This window comes from Aedes aegypti, chromosome 2, assembly GCF_002204515.2.
Source record: "Aedes aegypti strain LVP_AGWG chromosome 2, AaegL5.0 Primary Assembly, whole genome shotgun sequence".
Lineage (NCBI taxonomy): Eukaryota > Metazoa > Arthropoda > Insecta > Diptera > Culicidae > Aedes > Aedes aegypti.
In genome coordinates this window covers 268,559,135-268,577,438 of record NC_035108.1, presented here as the reverse complement: position 1 = coordinate 268,577,438, position 18,304 = coordinate 268,559,135, and the positions used below count along the sequence as shown (strand labels likewise).

The following is an 18,304-nucleotide window of genomic DNA, read 5'->3' as shown; positions in this document are numbered from 1 at the left end:
GGGGATATTGGAAATGGTTTGTAAATTCAAATTCTAATAGGGTTGTGAAGGGCATCTGACACCAAGGAAAATGGGTAGGAAAGGATAGGGATTTTTACACTAGATTTATTTATTTCATATTCTAATTCATTTTTTTTATTTTATTTCATGACCACAAATTCAATATATTTTAAGAAAAAAGATTCTAACAACTAACAAATTAAATTAAGTATATACAAAAACTATTTACAAAAAGCTATTTACAAGAGTAGTTAATTCAATAGGTTGATTGCTATAGTACAAAATATTGTAACTTTTTTTGAAAGGTTACAAATTCAAATGCAGAAAATCACTAGGCGTAGTTAATGTCATGCGGTCGTGTCTTGTACACAACCCCCTCTGATTTTTTTACACGGGGGAAATCTGCAAACAGATCCCCTGTGAAGGTAACTCAGGGATGACGCACCAACGACGACACGCTAAAACCAACCCATGCACTGTACTTGAGCAATGCTTTTAGAATTGCTCAAGTGGTGTACAGTGCATCGACATTACCCTTGGACTCAGACCCTTATCTCCACGGAACCACCTAACAGTATTTCTTCGAGGAAGGGCCAGTGCATATAGCACAACACGTGTAGCAGAAGTAGCCTAGGCATACTGCTTCTCCTAGCCGACTTAAACAATGTTACAAAAGACCAGCCTCGGCAGGGCTAATCCTCTGCAGTCAACAGCCATAGGTGCTGCAATTCTAACATAATGTGAGTGACAGCCGTAGTTACTGCATTCCAGCACTCGGCATCCGCACACATTCTCTCTATTATATTGTCGGGGGACATGTCCCCTCCGCATGTAGTGAGCATGCGACTTCTCACAACAATGAAACGGGGGCAATCGAACACGACATGCTCCGCTGTTTCCTCCACACCAGCACAATTGGGGCACGCAGGAGATTCAAAGTGCCCGAACCTATGCAGGTACTGTCTATACTGCCCATAAACGCATGAAAGTCCCATGTTTGCTGAATTTCCTATTCTTCTTCTTCTTTCTGGCGTTACGTCCCAACTGGGACAAAGCCTGCTTCTCAGATTAGTGTTCTTATGAGCACTTCCACAGTTATTAACTGAGAGCTTTCTTTGCCGATTGACCATTTTTGCATATGTATATCGTGTGGCAGGTACGAAGATACTCTATGCCCTGGGAATCGAGAAAATTTCCTTAACGAAAAGATCCTCGACCAGCGGGATTCGAACCCACGACCCTCAGCATGGTCATGCTGAATAGCTGCGCGTTTACCGCTACGGCTATCTGGGCCCCTAATTTCCTATTCACATGGGACAATTATGCGTTTATGGGCAGTATACTCCACTGCACTGTGACGTCACGCATCAATTTTGACAGGTACTGGTCCTGTTGTTTACAGTTTGGACTTAGTACTTTTTTCGAATCATTCTTAATTTCGTGAAAGTTGCTGCGAGGAGCGGTCAAATCCACTGCAGATACCGACGGATCGTATTATTCTATCTTCCTACTGTGGAAAATCGTCACCATCAGCATGCTGGTGATAGAAATGCGAAGATGAAAAAATGATGGAAAAAACGACTAAGTCCGAAACGTAAACAACAGGACCAGCAGCTGTCAAATAAGTGAGGTTAGGCTCGTCATATGCAGCGCTCTATAGCAATCATGTCCTGCCAGAAACTGCGTCAGGTGGAAGTTCATTTCCCCATGGTTTCTTCTATACCAATCCGACACATTTGGTATTAGCCGATGGGTCCATCTACCATTAGTGGAGTTATCCCATTCCTGCTGCCAGCTTCTGAGCGTGCCCTCTTTACACGTGTCGCGGACTTCTCTGGTACCCCTTTGGTTGAAGCATAGGGCGCTTGCAGCAAACAAAAGTGTGCCCAACGGCTCCCTTTGATTTTGCTGGATAACGGTTTGAAACGAAAAACACGTTACGAAACGTTTCCCAGCAAAATCAAAGGGGTCCGTTGGGCACACTAAACAAAGGCTGCAAGTGCCCTATTGAACATCTTTCTTGATGATGAGCCCGATGGGCGTCATCCCGGCTATGATGCACACGGCCTCTTTAGATACCGTCCGGTATGCACTTGCTACTCTTAAGCACATTACCTGTACGTGCTTTCCAACCGCTTTAGGTTTCTGCTCGTTCTCAGCGCTTTTGACCACATTGGTTCTCCATACCTTAGTATGGATAGTAGCCTAAGACACGGTTACAAGAAAAAATTAGATTCTCGCTCCAGTCCACTTTTTGGATTGCATTTAGGTCCCATATCAACTGTGCAAAATTCCAGCTCGATCGGTGAAACTATATTTACGCGCCAGCCGTTCAAAGTTTGTATGGGATTTACTATAGGAAAACATACTTTTGCAAAGAAAAATCGCTAGAGGTCACGCATTGAGCTCTATGAAAATACTGAACACAGATCTCGATATGTATTTCTACAATGAATAACATTGTCGAAGACCCCAAAGCAATCCGATGCCTGTGAAAAAAGTTGGATAGCGCTATGATTGCCAGGAGCCTGCGTTTGCTGGCAATTACAGCAGAGCTGTTAGACATCATTCCCGAAAGCGCCGCTATAGCCGTAGATGCCCTTTTACAGGCATATACAACGTGGCTAGCGAAGCTGAGGTTGTCATCGATCATTACCCCGAGATGCCTAAGGGATCGCTCTATGGGGCAATCACCTACCGAGACAAGCGCCCGTTGCTCGGACTTGCGGTTATTGACCACCACCACCTCAGTTTTGTGACGGGCCAGTCCTAGTTTCCTAGACTTCATCCATTCCTCAACTATAGAAATAGAGTGCGCTGCTATCAACTCTGCTTCCTCCATCGATCCACCATAGACCACTAGGGTGATATCGTCGGCGAAGCCAACAATCTTAACACCCGTCGGAAGGGGCAGCCTCAGTACGTCATCGTACATCGCATTCTATAACAGCGGGCCCAAAATTGAACCTTGAGGAACTCCCGCGGTAATTCGAACTCTTTTCTGCCCCTCCTCTGTGTCATACAATAGAATCCTACCATCAAAATAGCTTTCTAGAAGCTTACACAACTGCACCGGTGAAGCGCGTGTGCTATTGCTTCCCAGCTTGCGCTGTTGAACGCATTCTTCACATCCACAGGGCTGTCTCGGTAGTGTCATTCTAAAAACACACCAAGCCGTTCCCATAGGGGACGTTAGCCACAAGGAAGGACGTTTCAAGTAATGGATCAATGCACGAGTTCACTATTTGGCGTTTTAGCGGTGCCGTGTTATTTATGTGACCATAACAACCAGTGAATTCGGCACCGCTCAAACGTCAAATTAGTGAGCTCGTGCATTGATCCATACTGTTTCATATGGTATGCCCTCTTCAACATCTAATTCAATTTCTCTCGCCGTTCCCTTACGGTACCTATCCATCCATCTAGTATTCATTGCTTTCTTCTCCATGCTCACTCTCAGGCATTGAAGATGTGAGTGAGCGTAATGAGCATGAACTTTACACAATCGAAGCGACCATGTTTCCCGAGCGAACAGTACCACTCAGTTTGACTCCAGTTAGTGATCATGATCGATCACTGTTATATACCCCTTAGCTGAGCATCAACGGTGCCTAAAATCGACTGATTTTTGCTCATGAGCTGAACATTTTCAATGCCTGCTCACTCTTACTTCGAGCAAAATAGAACGATATGCCGGTAAACAAATTCAAAATTTCTGAGTTTATTTCAATAAACCTGGACATCACTATAAGAAACCTTCTGATAAAAATCCTGAAGTAATGCTTGGATCCCAATTCATCACATTTTCAAAATTTGAAATTCTGGGGGTTTTTATAGATAGTAAAATATAATTTACATTACTATGGACAGTAGCGTTTTTTCAATGATATTTTAATAGAGTGATTACCCGGATAAAAACGTATCATTCAGTGAATGGAATAAACCATTAATGTACAATATAACGTATTGGATACAATACAGCGTATTGTAATTGAATGTCGAAGCAACATTATTCTTGTTTGGATATACAAATCAAAAACAATATAATATTTTGTAACAGAACATTGTATTGTTTTCAATTGGTTTTATACCTTACAATTTTTGTCAAATTCCTATTTTCGCGTAAAACAACTGTTGCTTTTTTCTATGTAGCTTCGCTGAAAGAAATAAACAAAACAAGTTCAGAAAGCAAGAAATGTTAGGTGAAAAATATTCAAAAAGTAAAAATAAGTAGTTTTTTAGAAGTCACTTGACATTAGCTGTAACGACAAATGCAACCATGATACAGTTCGTTGAATTGTTTTTGTATTGTACAACAATACACGAATTGCTAATCAAGACAATACATGAACATTATATCGTATTGTATTTTCAAAATGTTTGTATGAGAAAATATCTATATTTGTATTGTTACGATACTTAACCACCCATACATTATATTGCAAAAAATCTCATATACCATACAGTGAACTGTTCAAAACAATATATTGTACTGTAATTGTATTGTCATTTTACATATACTGTATTGTTTTTCCAATATATTGAATGGTACTGTTTCAATACGTTATATTGTTTTTGTATTGTATTTTTTATTCGGGTACCCATTTAAATATTGTATTGCTGAGTTGGCCTTATCGATTACCTTTCAGAAAAGCAACTCGTTTGATGTTGTAATATAGTATTGATAGATAATTTTCCCCTGACCTGCAGTGAAATTCCCTGACTCACTGACATTGCTTGACTTTCCAGGTTTTTCCAGGTAGTCGATACCCTGTCTCTATAAAAATTCTGAACACAGGCATCGATAGGTATTTTTACGATAAAAAATACACCCGTTTCAGTTTTTGCACGGATTTTTTTTTACACGGCCGTGCAGAGTTCTGTCTGATCTTTCGACCTTGACGCTTGCTCCTACGGGGGCCAGCGACGAGGGCAGGATCAAACATGTCGCGCGTCGGTCTAGTAAGTGAAAAGTGGCGTGATCGGTTAGTTCTTTTTGATCCTTTGACCTTGACGCTTGCTGCTGGGCAGTGCGTCAAGAAAGCCAAGTTTTTTTTCCTTTTCGGGTCGCGCGCCTTTTTTTTTCTGAGTGCTTTTATATAGCCGAGCAAACGAGTGAGGCTGAGAGTGGATTGTGGCTGTACAGTGAAGGATAAAGGATCAATTGGTGAGCTCGTTTCATGCTACTATTTCTAATCTATAAAATATGTATGACTGCACATTTAATCGTTACAATTGTGGGACGTAAATATGAATTTTCAACAAACTATGAATTGTTCGTCACTGTGAGTGTCGACACAAACTCTGATTCATGAATTATTTATGTTTCACATTTTTTTTTATTTTCAGAACACCCCTTTTTACCTTTATTTTTGTAATTAAAAAAAAAACTTTGAATGGTTCGACACTACAAGTGTAGACTTGCGAAAAGTTCACTTTATTCAACAAACTTTGGATGGTTCGCCACTGTAAGTGTCGGCATAAGAATAAGAGTGTTGTATGATGTTCCAAGCAATCAAGTTTTTTGTTTCTTTTCAAATAAGTAAAATATAATAACACATGCTTTCGTCCTGACAGCTGTAGGAATGTTACATTTAGGTATTTGTTCAACAAACTTTGAATGGTTCGTCACCTCAAGTGTCGGCATAATTTTCCACTACATAGAAATTGTTCATATCAAATGAAAATTTTATATTTACAAATAAGCATGTATATATCTCACAAATCATTATTTATCATGGTCTAATCGCTTATCAAAGTGAATCCTGTGACCCAACGATCCTTCCCATTAACAAACATCCCTCCCAGTAACCTTTGTGGAGATGCAGAGGCAAACACGGTCTCCAAATAGCAAAGGTTACACACTAACATTCCTTCCCCCAATCCCACCTGATTGCAAGGACGTGGCCGGCGCCGTTATTGACCCTGTATAAATAGAGGCACTGAATTATGCACATTGAAGAAGATTATGGCCAATCCCAGCCAAACTTCTAGTTGATTTTTTGTGCATTTTCACTGACTTCGGTCAATCACGGAATAGCAACCATTGATATGTGTAGTCAGTCTAAGCTAAGCTAAGCTAAGCTAAGGATTTTTTTTTACACGGCCGTGCAAAAAAAAGGGTCCATACATTTTTTTTTCGCCTAAACCTTATTTTTGCATGAGACGTTTCATGGTGAGAAATGGTGTTACTTTTTTTGCACGTTTTTTGAAATTTTGAACTGAAAACTTATTTTGCACGGTATTGTTGAAGACCGCAAAACAATCCAACACTTGCAAAAAAAGTTATTCAATGAAAACCTAGAGGCAAGGCGACGTTGTTTAACGCGTAAAGGAATAACAATAGGGGAGGTGTTCAAGTTTTGGCCACCCTAAGGAAAAATATTGTTTATACATAAATGAAAAGACCTTTGGTTACTGTCAATACATTAAACGAAAGCTTTTAATTTATACTCAGCAGGGAAAATATAAAAACCAGCCAGAAACTTTGTTTTTGTATTAAAATGGGGGTGACGAATACTGGACCACTTGTACCAATATTCGCCACGTTTTCAATTTAGGTTCCTGAATTAGCCACCTACTTTGATTTCTTATGGAGGGTGGCGAATCAAGAACACCATGGCGAAAAATAGGTGCAAAGGAAAATAATGTTTTTCTATTATTTTCTGAGCAAATTTTGCGGTTTCCAAGAATGTTTCCGTATCACCTTAAAGCAATTTAGCGAACACTAAACAATTGGCAGCCATATATGTTGTAAAACGGTATATAATCCGGGGTGACGAATAACTGGTACATGGCGAATACCGGTACACCTTGTCGTAACACCTATCAATGTCTGTGATCAGATTCTTTTGGTAGAGGACGACCCATGGCGATTTTTCCTTGCAAAAGTAAGTTTTCCCATAGTAAATCCCATATACATTTTGAATGGCTACGCTAGACAACGGACTAGCATGCAACGCCTAGTGGCAGAGTCGAAATACGTTCCTGGCAAAGTATTCCGGGCTGAAGCGGGAATAGAACCCACACTCCTTGCTTAATGCTGGGTAACATTAACCGCACGGCCACGAAGCTCACTTCAAATGGGCATAGAGTATCATCGTACCTGCCACACGATATACGAAGGCGAAAATGCAACATTGGCAAAGAAAGCTCTCAGTTAATAACTATGGAAGTGCTCATAAGAACACTGAGAAGCAGGCTCTGTCCCAGTTAGGACGTTAATGCCAAGAAAAATAACCCTGCAAAGATTGTCTTTGTTTTAGTTCTGGTTGATAAATAGCTATAATCAGGCGTGTAGCGCAGGAGCTTGATGGGCAGATCATGCGCACGATTTGGCAAGCATGGAACCCAACCGAGGATGGGCCCCGATACGAAGATTGTGGCGTGATTTTAATGATTCATGAGTTTTGATTAAATTTTCGTTCCAAGAAATTCATAAATATAGTTATGCGCAGAAAATTTTGACCTTTCTTCCATTGAACAGAGACAATAAAGAGAAGAAAAATGATAACCAGAATTGTTTTCTTTTCGGATACACATATAACTAACTGTGATTAATTTTATCATTGTTATTTATTATTTATATGCATTTAATTATTATCCAGATTTTGTGTATTTTTAAAATAAAACAACTTTTCATTTTCTTTTAACACAATTTTACGATATATCTATTCAACAATATTTATATAGAGCTTAGATTATTAACCTGTCCACAAACAAATCTACAAATATTACAAATTTTTTACTTACTATTTACTTTTTTGCTCATTTATTTTTTATGTATTTTTTACTCAATATTACTATGTATATAGTATCGCTTCTACTGTTTTTTTATTTTCATTTCATATACTTCATAATCTGTATGTTTTTGTGTCGCAAATGTATGCATATCAGTTTGCACATTTCATTTCTCCACTACGGCATACACTTATCTGAATAATTTACGCTATTTTCATCGTGTATTCTCATTTGCATTCTGTTCTCACTTCTGCGTGTGTTTTGAATGTTATGTTTTGCTTCGTGAATCTTATATTATTTTACTTCCTGGCAATTATATATTCTTACATAAGAGGAAAGATTTACAATGTTGGACTCTCTTTAAGAAAGAACAAAGACAGAAAGCAACGAACAGAAAGGATGAAGAAGTATTCCGCTCTTTCCAAATATGTTCAAGTACAAGAAAAAAGGAATGAATGCATATACATACTCGTGAACCGACGAGAGAGAAGGTGAACGTAATGATTGGTGTTTGATTGTGTTATGAGTGAGTGTATGTGCGTAGGATTTTTTGGGGGCGACTCGTGTATCTGTGTAAGTTCGTGATTAAGAGATGTGAATTACGCTAGAATATTAGGTTTACACGTGAATAATGTACAAATAATGCTTTGCTTAAACACTTTTCAGCAGCAGCGTTCTGGGAAGCAAATATATTTCTCACAGTTTTACAAATGTGTTTGTTTTTGTAAGCAATTAAATTAAATTGAATATTTATAAATATTTTTATTTCAGTTGCGTTGAAACTTTTTGTTGTTTTTCGTGTAGTCTTAAAAATAGATTTCTTTATTTATGTTTTCCTGTCACATCCATCTCCGATTTCACGACAGATGCAATATGTTTATAACGTATTTAATGATATTTCGATCTTAATAAATTTAATTTGTAGTATTAATTTATTCAATAATTTACTTCTGATTCTTAGCGTTTGCTTTGTATTCTATAATTATAAGAAATAGATACACGATCAGTAAATACAGAGCATTGTTTGAATTAACTTTCAGTGAGTTGTTCAATTACTGCATACTAAACTAAACTCTTATGTCACTGCATGTGTGTATGTGTCAGGTTACGCTTAAAGATGATCTAACACCCTTTTCTTGCGTGGTTTCAATGAACGTAAATGTACGAGTTAGTGTCATTACTATAGTTTTTGTACATACAGCTTAACTTTCCAGACATGTCTAACATGTTGGGAAATGGTGCAAAGCAATACATACACTCATTTCGCTAACATCGTACATATAACGTTCGATAAACAGGAAATGAGATGCTTGATTGATGGTGTGCTTGAATGTTGAGTAAGTTCGTGGATTTAATGGGAACCTATTTAGATGAAGATGAACACGTAACGCTACTGAGACGAATCCCTGAATCTTTTAACGAAACATACCTTCTGTCCAACTTATGTTCTATGGCTTCAACATTTATTTGTGTCTTGTTGTTTTTCTATATACAGAAGAAGTCTTCGAACATGTTTGCTTTTCGATATTGAGGTCCACTTGTTATCTGCCGCGGTTTTAGAGATTCGTGTGAATTTACAATATTCAAATGAATCATTAACCAATTGTAAACGATTGAAATCAATGACTTTAACTATGGTTTGTATTTAACTTTTTTTATGAAACATGGACAATAAATATAGATGATTTTAAATTTTAAATAGCTCACATTTAAATTTCTGCACCGATTGCAACGAGATGCATTGCCGAGAAAACAGCAGCTGAGAATTCGATAAATTTCGATACAGAATCTCGGTATTTATCTTACCATACTTTTAAGAAATTGTCCGCAGCAAATTAATGAAAATTCAGAAAGAAAATCAATTTTTATCTAAAGCCGTCTATGAACAACAATAAATTCTAAGTTATGCCATCTGTGTCCATTATTCAATATGTTGTAATGATTATAAAAATGGTATTTTTGTTTTAAGTCATCTTTTTCCAGAAATAGAAGACCAAACCAAGATGCAGGCTCTGTCCTAGTTGAGATGTGATGCCACGCAGAAAAAAATGTTGACAAGTGCAGAGAGTGAGCATCTTAAATCATGGGCATGAACTTGAGATTACTATTATTACTTCAGATTTCGAAAATCTGTGAACTCAGGAAACATAACAAACACAAACCATAGCCAATATGACACTTCCTTCGTTGTGTATCAACCGATTTACACAGTTAAACTTCATTGGCCTCAAAACTGTTCCAACTTGACTCCTTAAGTCCATTGCTTTCTAACGCAGCTACTTTTTACAGAATATATACATTAGCATCTGTTGATTGTTGTTTATCGTGATAAATATTTCTTCTGCAGCGATAAAATGAACAGTTCAAATCACATGTCTCTATTTAATGAACAATACAAAACAATCAGAAAAATTGGAAACCTTGTAAAACAGATTCCGAAATGAAACGAACAGACAATACTGAAATAAATATATTTTTCGCAAAAATAAAAACTATACGTTTGTATAATAGTACCACACAATACGGCATCATTGTTGAAACTGAATTTCATAATTGCATCAAAAATTTGTTTACATACTTTTGAAAAGTTTTTGGTTACTTTCGTCTTAAAATAATAAAAACGAAAAATTTAAACCGGATGACAATGCTCTGTAGAGCAGCCACCCAGTTAGTCGCTATGTTTATAAATAAAACCATTAAACTGTTCCCGTTATCATCAGTAGAGAGAAATAGTTACCACAGATATCTCCAGATTGCTGTCGTCATCCGACGATACAAACTCATCCAAGCTGCAATCACTGTTGGTCGTGAGAATGATTTCGCTAGCATAAGAATCCTTATCTTCTTCGTCAGCGCCACCAGTCGTTGCACTGTGCTTAGATCGGGTTGTTCTTCCGTTGAACTGCGCCTCAACTACCGCCCTTCTGCCATTGCTGCTAACGTCTTCTGCTGTACCGATTAGCACCTGTTCCGAACCGCTGGTAGATAGAGGGTCCACCTCTTCACTGAATAACGGATCGTCACAGATACTTGACTCCTTGCTGTTTTCGTCCTCTACAATATCGCTCTCGCCGCCAATGACATCGACGACAAGGTTGTTATTGTGCTCTTCGAGCTCACTACTGCTATTGTCTTCGCCATCAAGCTCGTCGTCGGATTGTTCGAAAAAGTGCGAATAGAGGAAACGGCGTTTCTGCCGCTGGTGTGAATCGTACAGCTGACGAATGCTGCGACGACGACCGCCTGGCACGGTTTCGTTGCAGTTACTCTCGGCTGAGGCGCAAGCGATTGGTCACTTACTGTCGCGGGACACCCTTCTTCGGCGGCCTTCGGTGATGGTTTCTAAACCTGAAAGCAGAAGAAATGATACTATAATTTGTTGCCAAAGAAGGTTCGATCATAATGTTACAACAATTTTAGACTTTCTCGTATTGAAACAATGTGTGGGTCAACATTTAGCTTTTTAAGAATTGATGTTGAAGTTTGCTAGTGGAACTAACTAAATCGCAGTGCAATACTTTTTCGACATAATAAGAAAATCTTTTAAGGGGTGGCAAAGCTCCGGAAAGCCCAAGCAAGACGTGTTTTTTTCGGAATGCCGAGAAGTTTCGCGATTCGCGTTGGGCGAGTGCGAAACAATATTTGTGTGCACTCGAGGATGAATTACCAACTGGTGAGCGCGTTTCATGCCTATGATTCTCATTTTTTTATTACAGTGTTAGTTTTATCTAATTTTCACACAAAATTTGTATGGTTCGTCACTACAAGTGTCGACATTATTCCTGTTTTATATTATTACAATATACATAGGGGGAAGTCCTCTATGTCCGGACCAGTGAATCAAATTGTCATCAAAACGGATGAAAAACAGACAACAAAGCAAGCTCACTCACAACCGTTTGTCCCAACTGTTGCGGATAAGGATACAATCAAAAGCAAAATTGTCATGACAATCACAGAGCGCAACATTGTTGCAACCTTTTCAACTCGCGATTAATCAGTTATTTTAAACACAAAACCAAATTTGTTCTATGTATGCTGTTCGATAGTTGTCAATGTTTACCAACACGGAGAACGTTCTCGAAAATTGCAATACGAAGCCTAGAAAATCGCTGCGCACGTGGTGATTTATTTATTTATTTATTTATTTATTTGTATTTGATCCATCTGACATAAAATTTGTCTTAATGAATATAAGTAAAACTAAAAAACAAAACGAGCAACAAACATCAACATTACATGAAATGCACACTTAACTATGTCTAAAGTATTCAGCAAATCGATTACGAAGCGTCGTCATAGTGATGTTAAAATCGAAAAGATGATAAATTTCGTTGAATTTCGTTGCCATATATCTAGTTGGGTCATGCTGTCCGTATAGCGTGTTCCGACTGCCGAGACTGACAAAATTCCGTCTACGCAGATTCCGCTCCGGAGCGTAGATGCTAACATCAGCCAGAAGGGATGACGAATCGATGTCCCCTTGAAGCAACTTGGCTACAAAAGCGGCTTGCGATACACAACGCCTGTTCTCCAAAGTATCAATCCCCAATAAACGACAGCGGTCTTCGTAAGGAGGCAGGTTACTGGGATCACGCCAAGGAAGATTTCTAAGGGCGTGGCGCAGGAATTTTCTCTGAACAGATTCAATTCGGGTAATCCAACTGGCGTGGAACGGACACCACACTATCGCAGCAAATTCCAGAATAGAACGAACTAGAGCGCAGTAAAGGGATCTCAGACACAGCGGGTCGCTGAAACCTTCTGTTACCTTCAGAACAAAACCAAGCTGTTTGTTTGCCCTCGAAACGATGTCATTAAAGTGATAGTTGAACGTGAATTCTTCGTCCAACCAAACGCCCAAATCACGGACACGTTGTACTCGTTCAATCGCTGTACCAGATAGCGTGTATTGGAAATGAATAGGGTTCCGCTTTCGGTTAAACGATATAACTTGGCATTTTTCAATGCTCAACGTCATGCAGTTTCGTGAGCACCACGCTTCGAAATCATTCAACAATCTCTGAAGGTGATGACAGTCATCCAAGGAGTCGACGATCATATAGACTTTTGTATCATCGGCGTAGAACAGCCTGGTCCCGGGCGGTAAGACTAGAGATGCGTCGTTGATGAATAGTGAGAACAACAAAGGCCCAAGATTGCTGCCTTGTGGCACTCCGGATAAATTCGTGAATGAGCTCGATTCATTAGAGCCTATTTTTACGCATAACGATCGGTTGGTGAGATATGATTCAAACCAATCGATGAAGCTATCGGACACGCCACATTTGCGAAGTTTTTGTAGAAGGATTCCGTGGTCAACACGATCAAACGCCGCTTTCAAGTCCAGATACACTGCGTCCACCTGTTTACCAGCATCGATCGCTCGTATGCATTGCGTTGAAAACTCAACGAGGTTAGTAGTGACCGACCTTTTCGGGAAGAAACCATGCTGATCACTGGAGATGTACTGTTTGCAGCTATTGAATAAGGAGTCGTTGATGATAATTTCAAATACCTTTGAGCAGACACATAGTGAAGTAATACCACGGTAATTACTCACGCTACGTTTGTCACCTTTTTTATGAATTGGAAATAGGAACGACATTTTCCAACTTCGTGGGAATACTCGGCATCCAAGTGAACGATTGAACAGCTTCACCAAAGGTATAAGCAACGCTGAGCATCTTTTTAGTAGCGCTGGCGGAATCCCGTCTGGTCCAGGAGTGTAGGAGGGCTTCAGCTTGGTTATCGCACTTGCTACTTCTCGTTCAGAGATTTCAAACATTTCATAGCTGAAGACATCACGAGTAGTATCATCCAATGCAACATGAACTTGCGATGGCGCAGCAACGAAATTGTTGAAAGCACGTTGGAACTGTGCCGCGAAGAGTTCGCATTTGTCGCTGGCGCAGTCAGCTGACTGCTCGTCTAGGTACATCGATGTCGGTAGGCCGTTTTCTTTCCTATTCGAATTTATGAACGACCAAAATTGTTTTGGGTTCGTACGAAGGTTCTGTTCCGTTCTTCGTTTATAGCGAGCATACAGTAAAGCATTATAATTCCTGTACTCACGACTTGCTTCATTGAATGCCAATTTTGTCTGTTGCGATCGATTATTGCAATAGCACCGAAGGGCAGCAGAACGTCGGCGCCTAAGCAGACGTAATTGACCGTTAGACCAAGGCGGCTTGCTGGGCGGGCGACGCGGTGGAACATTATTCGTGACTGCTTGGAGCACAGAATTCGTGAAGAAATCGACAGCTTCATTAATATCAGGGATCGAATCCAGATGGTTCCAGTCAACAGACATTAATGCGACATTTAATGACTCAAAATTAGCTTTTTGGAAGTTAAATCCAGTGTAGTCGTGTGACATCTCGTATGTAACTGGCAACGGGCACATGACTATCAGCTCAATTGCAGGATGATGGTCATCAAGTGTCGTGAGTGCTTCGGCCGCTGCAAGAAGTGTGAAATTAGGCAACACAGTATCACAGACGAGGACGAGATCGAGGGTACGGTTTGTCGTGTTCGTCAATGTGTTGACCTGAGAGAGTCCATGGAAGCAAAACCCATCCAAAAGTGCAGAACTCGCTGGGCACATACGAGAGCGATCTAGATCGATAGAGAGACGATTGTCCGCTTCAGCAGCCCAGTAGATGTCTGACTGATTATAATCACCAAACTGAAGAATTAAGTCGTTTTCTGAGAGGTTGTTGTGAACGGCTGCGATTGACTCAATATGACAACGAATAACATCCGCATCGTTCTTCATGTCAGGTGGTAGGTAAAATACCCCAATGCTCACATTTCTGTGATCGATCATTGTCATATTCTGTCCAAGTAATGATAAACTGGTGTTGCGGAAAGAAATTGTTACAACAAGAATAGGAGATGACAATGTCTTTGTTGCTGCGGGTTGGGTGACAATTGATTCACTGGCCCGGACACTATAATTTTCACCATCAAAGTTTACACCAAACCCACAAAAATGCAAAGGGGTGCTTCGTATGTCAGCACACGCCTTGTGGGTTCAATCTTTGCATAACGTACAGCGTATGAAGCATATTAGCGAGAATAGGTCAGTTCAAGGGGCCCAGATAGCCGTAGCGGTAAACGCGCAGCTATTCAGCAAGACCAAGCTGAGGGTCGTGGGTTCGAATCCCACCGGTCGAGGATCTTTTCGGGTTGGAAATTTTCTCGACTTCCCAGGGCATAGAGTATCTTCGTACCTGCCACACGATATACGCATGCAAAAATGGTCATTGGCACAGTAAGCTCTCAGTTAATAACTGTGGAAGTGCTCATAAGAACACTAAGCTGAGAAGCAGGCTCTGTCCCAGTGGGGACGTAATGCCAGAAAGAAGAAGAAGATAGGTCAGTTCCATAAATTCCTTCTTGATCAGCGCCATAGATCGATTCGCCATATGTCGTCGTCTATGTTGCATTAGCGGTTGCTCGTATTCAGATGAAAATGTCTTCGGGAATTCAACGCGTTTATAGTTCTTCACAATTTATTTGTCAGCTCAAAGGTTGAAGTGTGCTCTTAGGTACAGTCAACTCTCCCTTACTCGACCTCCGTATCTCAATATCTAGTTAGAGAACCATAGTAAGATTTGGTGTTCATGGCTACCTCGATGATCCCTTGAATTGCATATTGGCACTGGTTTAGTATTCTGTAACACGATATCTCTTGGGGCCTTCCTTAGCCGAATGGTTAGAGTCCGCGGCTACAAAGCAAAGCCATGCTGAAGGTGTCTGGGTTCAATTCCCGATCGGTCCAGGATCTTTTCGTAATGGAAATTTCCTTGACTTCCCTGGGCATAGAGTATAATCGTACCTGCCACACGATATACGAATGCGAAAATGGCAACTTAGGCAAAGAAAGCTCTCAGTTAATAACTGTGGAAGTGCTCATAAGAACACTAAGCTGAGAAGCATGCTCTGTCCCAGTGGGGACGTTAATGCCAAGAAGAAGAAGAAGAACACGATATCTCTTAACTTAACTTAACATTATCGAGTTATGGAGAGACTGTACATCATATCTTGTGGCTGCTTCTCGTGCGCTCATTTGCCTTAAAACCATCATGTTTACAGCACTCTTTAAGGTGAAACTCCTTTGAATCCGTAAACTTCCATTTGAAAGTAGTGGTATACAAAAGATATTCTCTTATTTGTTGGTAATAGTGAAATTACAATTAAGGTACCGCGGGGCAAGTGGGTAAATGGGGTAAGTGAATATAATTGGTATAGTTTACTGAATATGAGTATTAACGTTTTAAATTCATGCGTAAATCTTTGAGGTCATTGAGAACATTAAAATAGGTAAGAGATTTCTGAGATTTTTCAACCATAATTGCATAATAGAGCGAAAGATTGTTAACCTGTTCATTATAAAACAAAAAAAAACGGAAAAAAGTTGCGGAACATAATTTTCTATACCACTTCTAAGTTGTCCCCTCTGACAGTTTTAAACTGCAATGAAAAAAGTTTTAGAATTTATTCGACATAGACCTAAAAATAACTAAATTGAAACACCGTCAATTTTCTATTCACGTGGGGCAAGTGAAAAGTTTCTCATTAAAGATTGAATTTGTGTTTTCTCTTTAGGTAGCTATAAGTATATAAGGTGCGAAATTATCATAGAATAACAGAACGTGCTGATAATTCAAGTATAGTGTTTCTTGAATTATCAGCCCGTTCTGTTAAGCGTTAAAAGCTATTATCATGGCATTTCTCTAAAAAAAATGTTGCCAAGTATTACGATATTAATATGTGTACTTCGGACAGCCGATTAAAAGGAAGACGTTGATTGAAAAGTTCCAATATAAGAAAACGCACGCAAATCTCGTGGAATGTCTATGTAAAGCTAGTTCAAAACATAAAAAACCCACATAAGAAAGTTTCGAAATACATTATTGGAGGATTCCGTTTGATTTCTCCCGAAGAGTTATTCGACGTCAAATCCGATTTTCATTAAAACAAATAACGAGCGGTAAAAATTCTACAGAGCAGAAATGTAATTTCTGTCCCATGATGTAAGAACTACCATTGGAAATGTTGCAGTTATAATGTTGTCGAATCATTTAAACAAACATAACTGAACAGAAAAAACTTCAAGTAACAAGAATAAACTGTTCTTTGTTTACATGTTATTTATGTTATTGTTCATTGGGACGCCTTAACAAATGTTAAAGGTAATAGGAATCGTGAACATGAATTTATTGCCACATGAGGGGCAAGTGAAAAGTAAAGAGACGTTTTTCAAAAACTTTTCTGTACTTTTTTCTTCAATTTTATGTAAAAATAAATTGCAGCATGCTGCTTATATTTGATGGGAGTCAAGCTAAAAATATACATGACCTCATTTGTTTTAATTGAAAGTCTCTAGAATTTGAAGAATCCCACCTATGCGAAATCCATTACCCACTTGCCCCGCGGTACCTTAATAGTGGTTATCACGCCCAATGGTATGGGTGCCCTAGTGTAGATGTAGTTGTGAACCTTAGAGGAAAACAATATGCACTCTGGCTCGAAAAACACCCAGAATCCGGGTATAAAGTTTTCAAATTGGGTAAAATTTCCATATGCATTTTGATGAGTCTGGAAAGCGTGTGCAAGTTTCTTTGAGGAAAACAAAAACAAACTGTGTATGACGAGCGTATGCTAGTCTACGTATGTTCAAATGTCACTAAGCTCTATAAGACGCCGTTACCAGTAATGCCGGTATCAGTTTCAGTCTTTTTCATATATACTGAATAATATTGCTTGATGTCATACGTAGCTATCACCATTCTTGACAGCATTGTAAGCGGGCAGCCGACTTGAAATTAGAAAAATAAAAAAAACGGAAATTTGCGATCGGGTAATTGTTTTGAGCACGGTTCTGTGAAGTTTTATATTGTATCCATCAGAAATCAATGAGAAGGTGTTCTTCAATAATTAATTAACGAAAGTAAACTGAGTATGGTGTTCTACGTGTAGCGGAAATGATAAAATTGGGCGAAAAGTATTCTTCGTTAGCGGGTGAGTAAGTGTAAACAAACGAAGGAATGTTCGTCGTTCGTGTTGAAATAGAGCACGGTTTGTGAAATTTAGCTAGTTATCGGTTGCCAAAACTACAATAATGATAACATAACAGTGCTCTGATGTCCACTTAGCAATTTGAGAGTGATTAATATTAGGTAAGTCAAATATTTTGAGAAAAAATGTGAACCGCCGGCAAATGTGTTTGTATGAGTGTGGAAGCCATTTTCACTGCCATGATAGGGATTCCTTCCTATATGTCCTTAAGGCCTCCAAGAACCGAAAGTTTTGTTGTTTATGCTTTATTTGTGTTGCTTTTTTGTACCCTACATTTATGAAAAAAGCGAATTATAAATTAGTTTTTTTTTTAACTCACTGAAGTCAACGTACGGAGGCAATTCAGCTTAAATTATATGAAACATTTGTTGCTACACTTGTATGAAATTTTCTCGCTTCACATTTTTTTGGTAGATCGTATCAGAGTGAAATTTTAACAGCTACTGTTTGTTTACGTTTCAACATGAAAACGTCATAG

General features: G+C 39.1%; 1 protein-coding gene across 3 annotated transcripts in view; it reads right to left on the bottom strand.

Annotated features, from left to right (window-relative positions):
* Window positions 1-7,803: 7,803 nt before the first annotated feature.
* The window catches only part of LOC5571731 (serine-rich adhesin for platelets), a 60,092-nt gene continuing 49,591 nt past the window's right edge, over window positions 7,804-18,304 (bottom strand). For all 3 annotated transcript variants that reach the window (XM_021845043.1, XM_021845042.1, XM_021845044.1), the window contains one exon: window positions 7,804-11,088. In XM_021845043.1, the coding sequence (XP_021700735.1) occupies window positions 11,033-11,088 (56 nt within the window). In that variant the 3' untranslated portion in view covers window positions 7,804-11,032. The remainder of the gene's footprint in view (window positions 11,089-18,304) is intronic.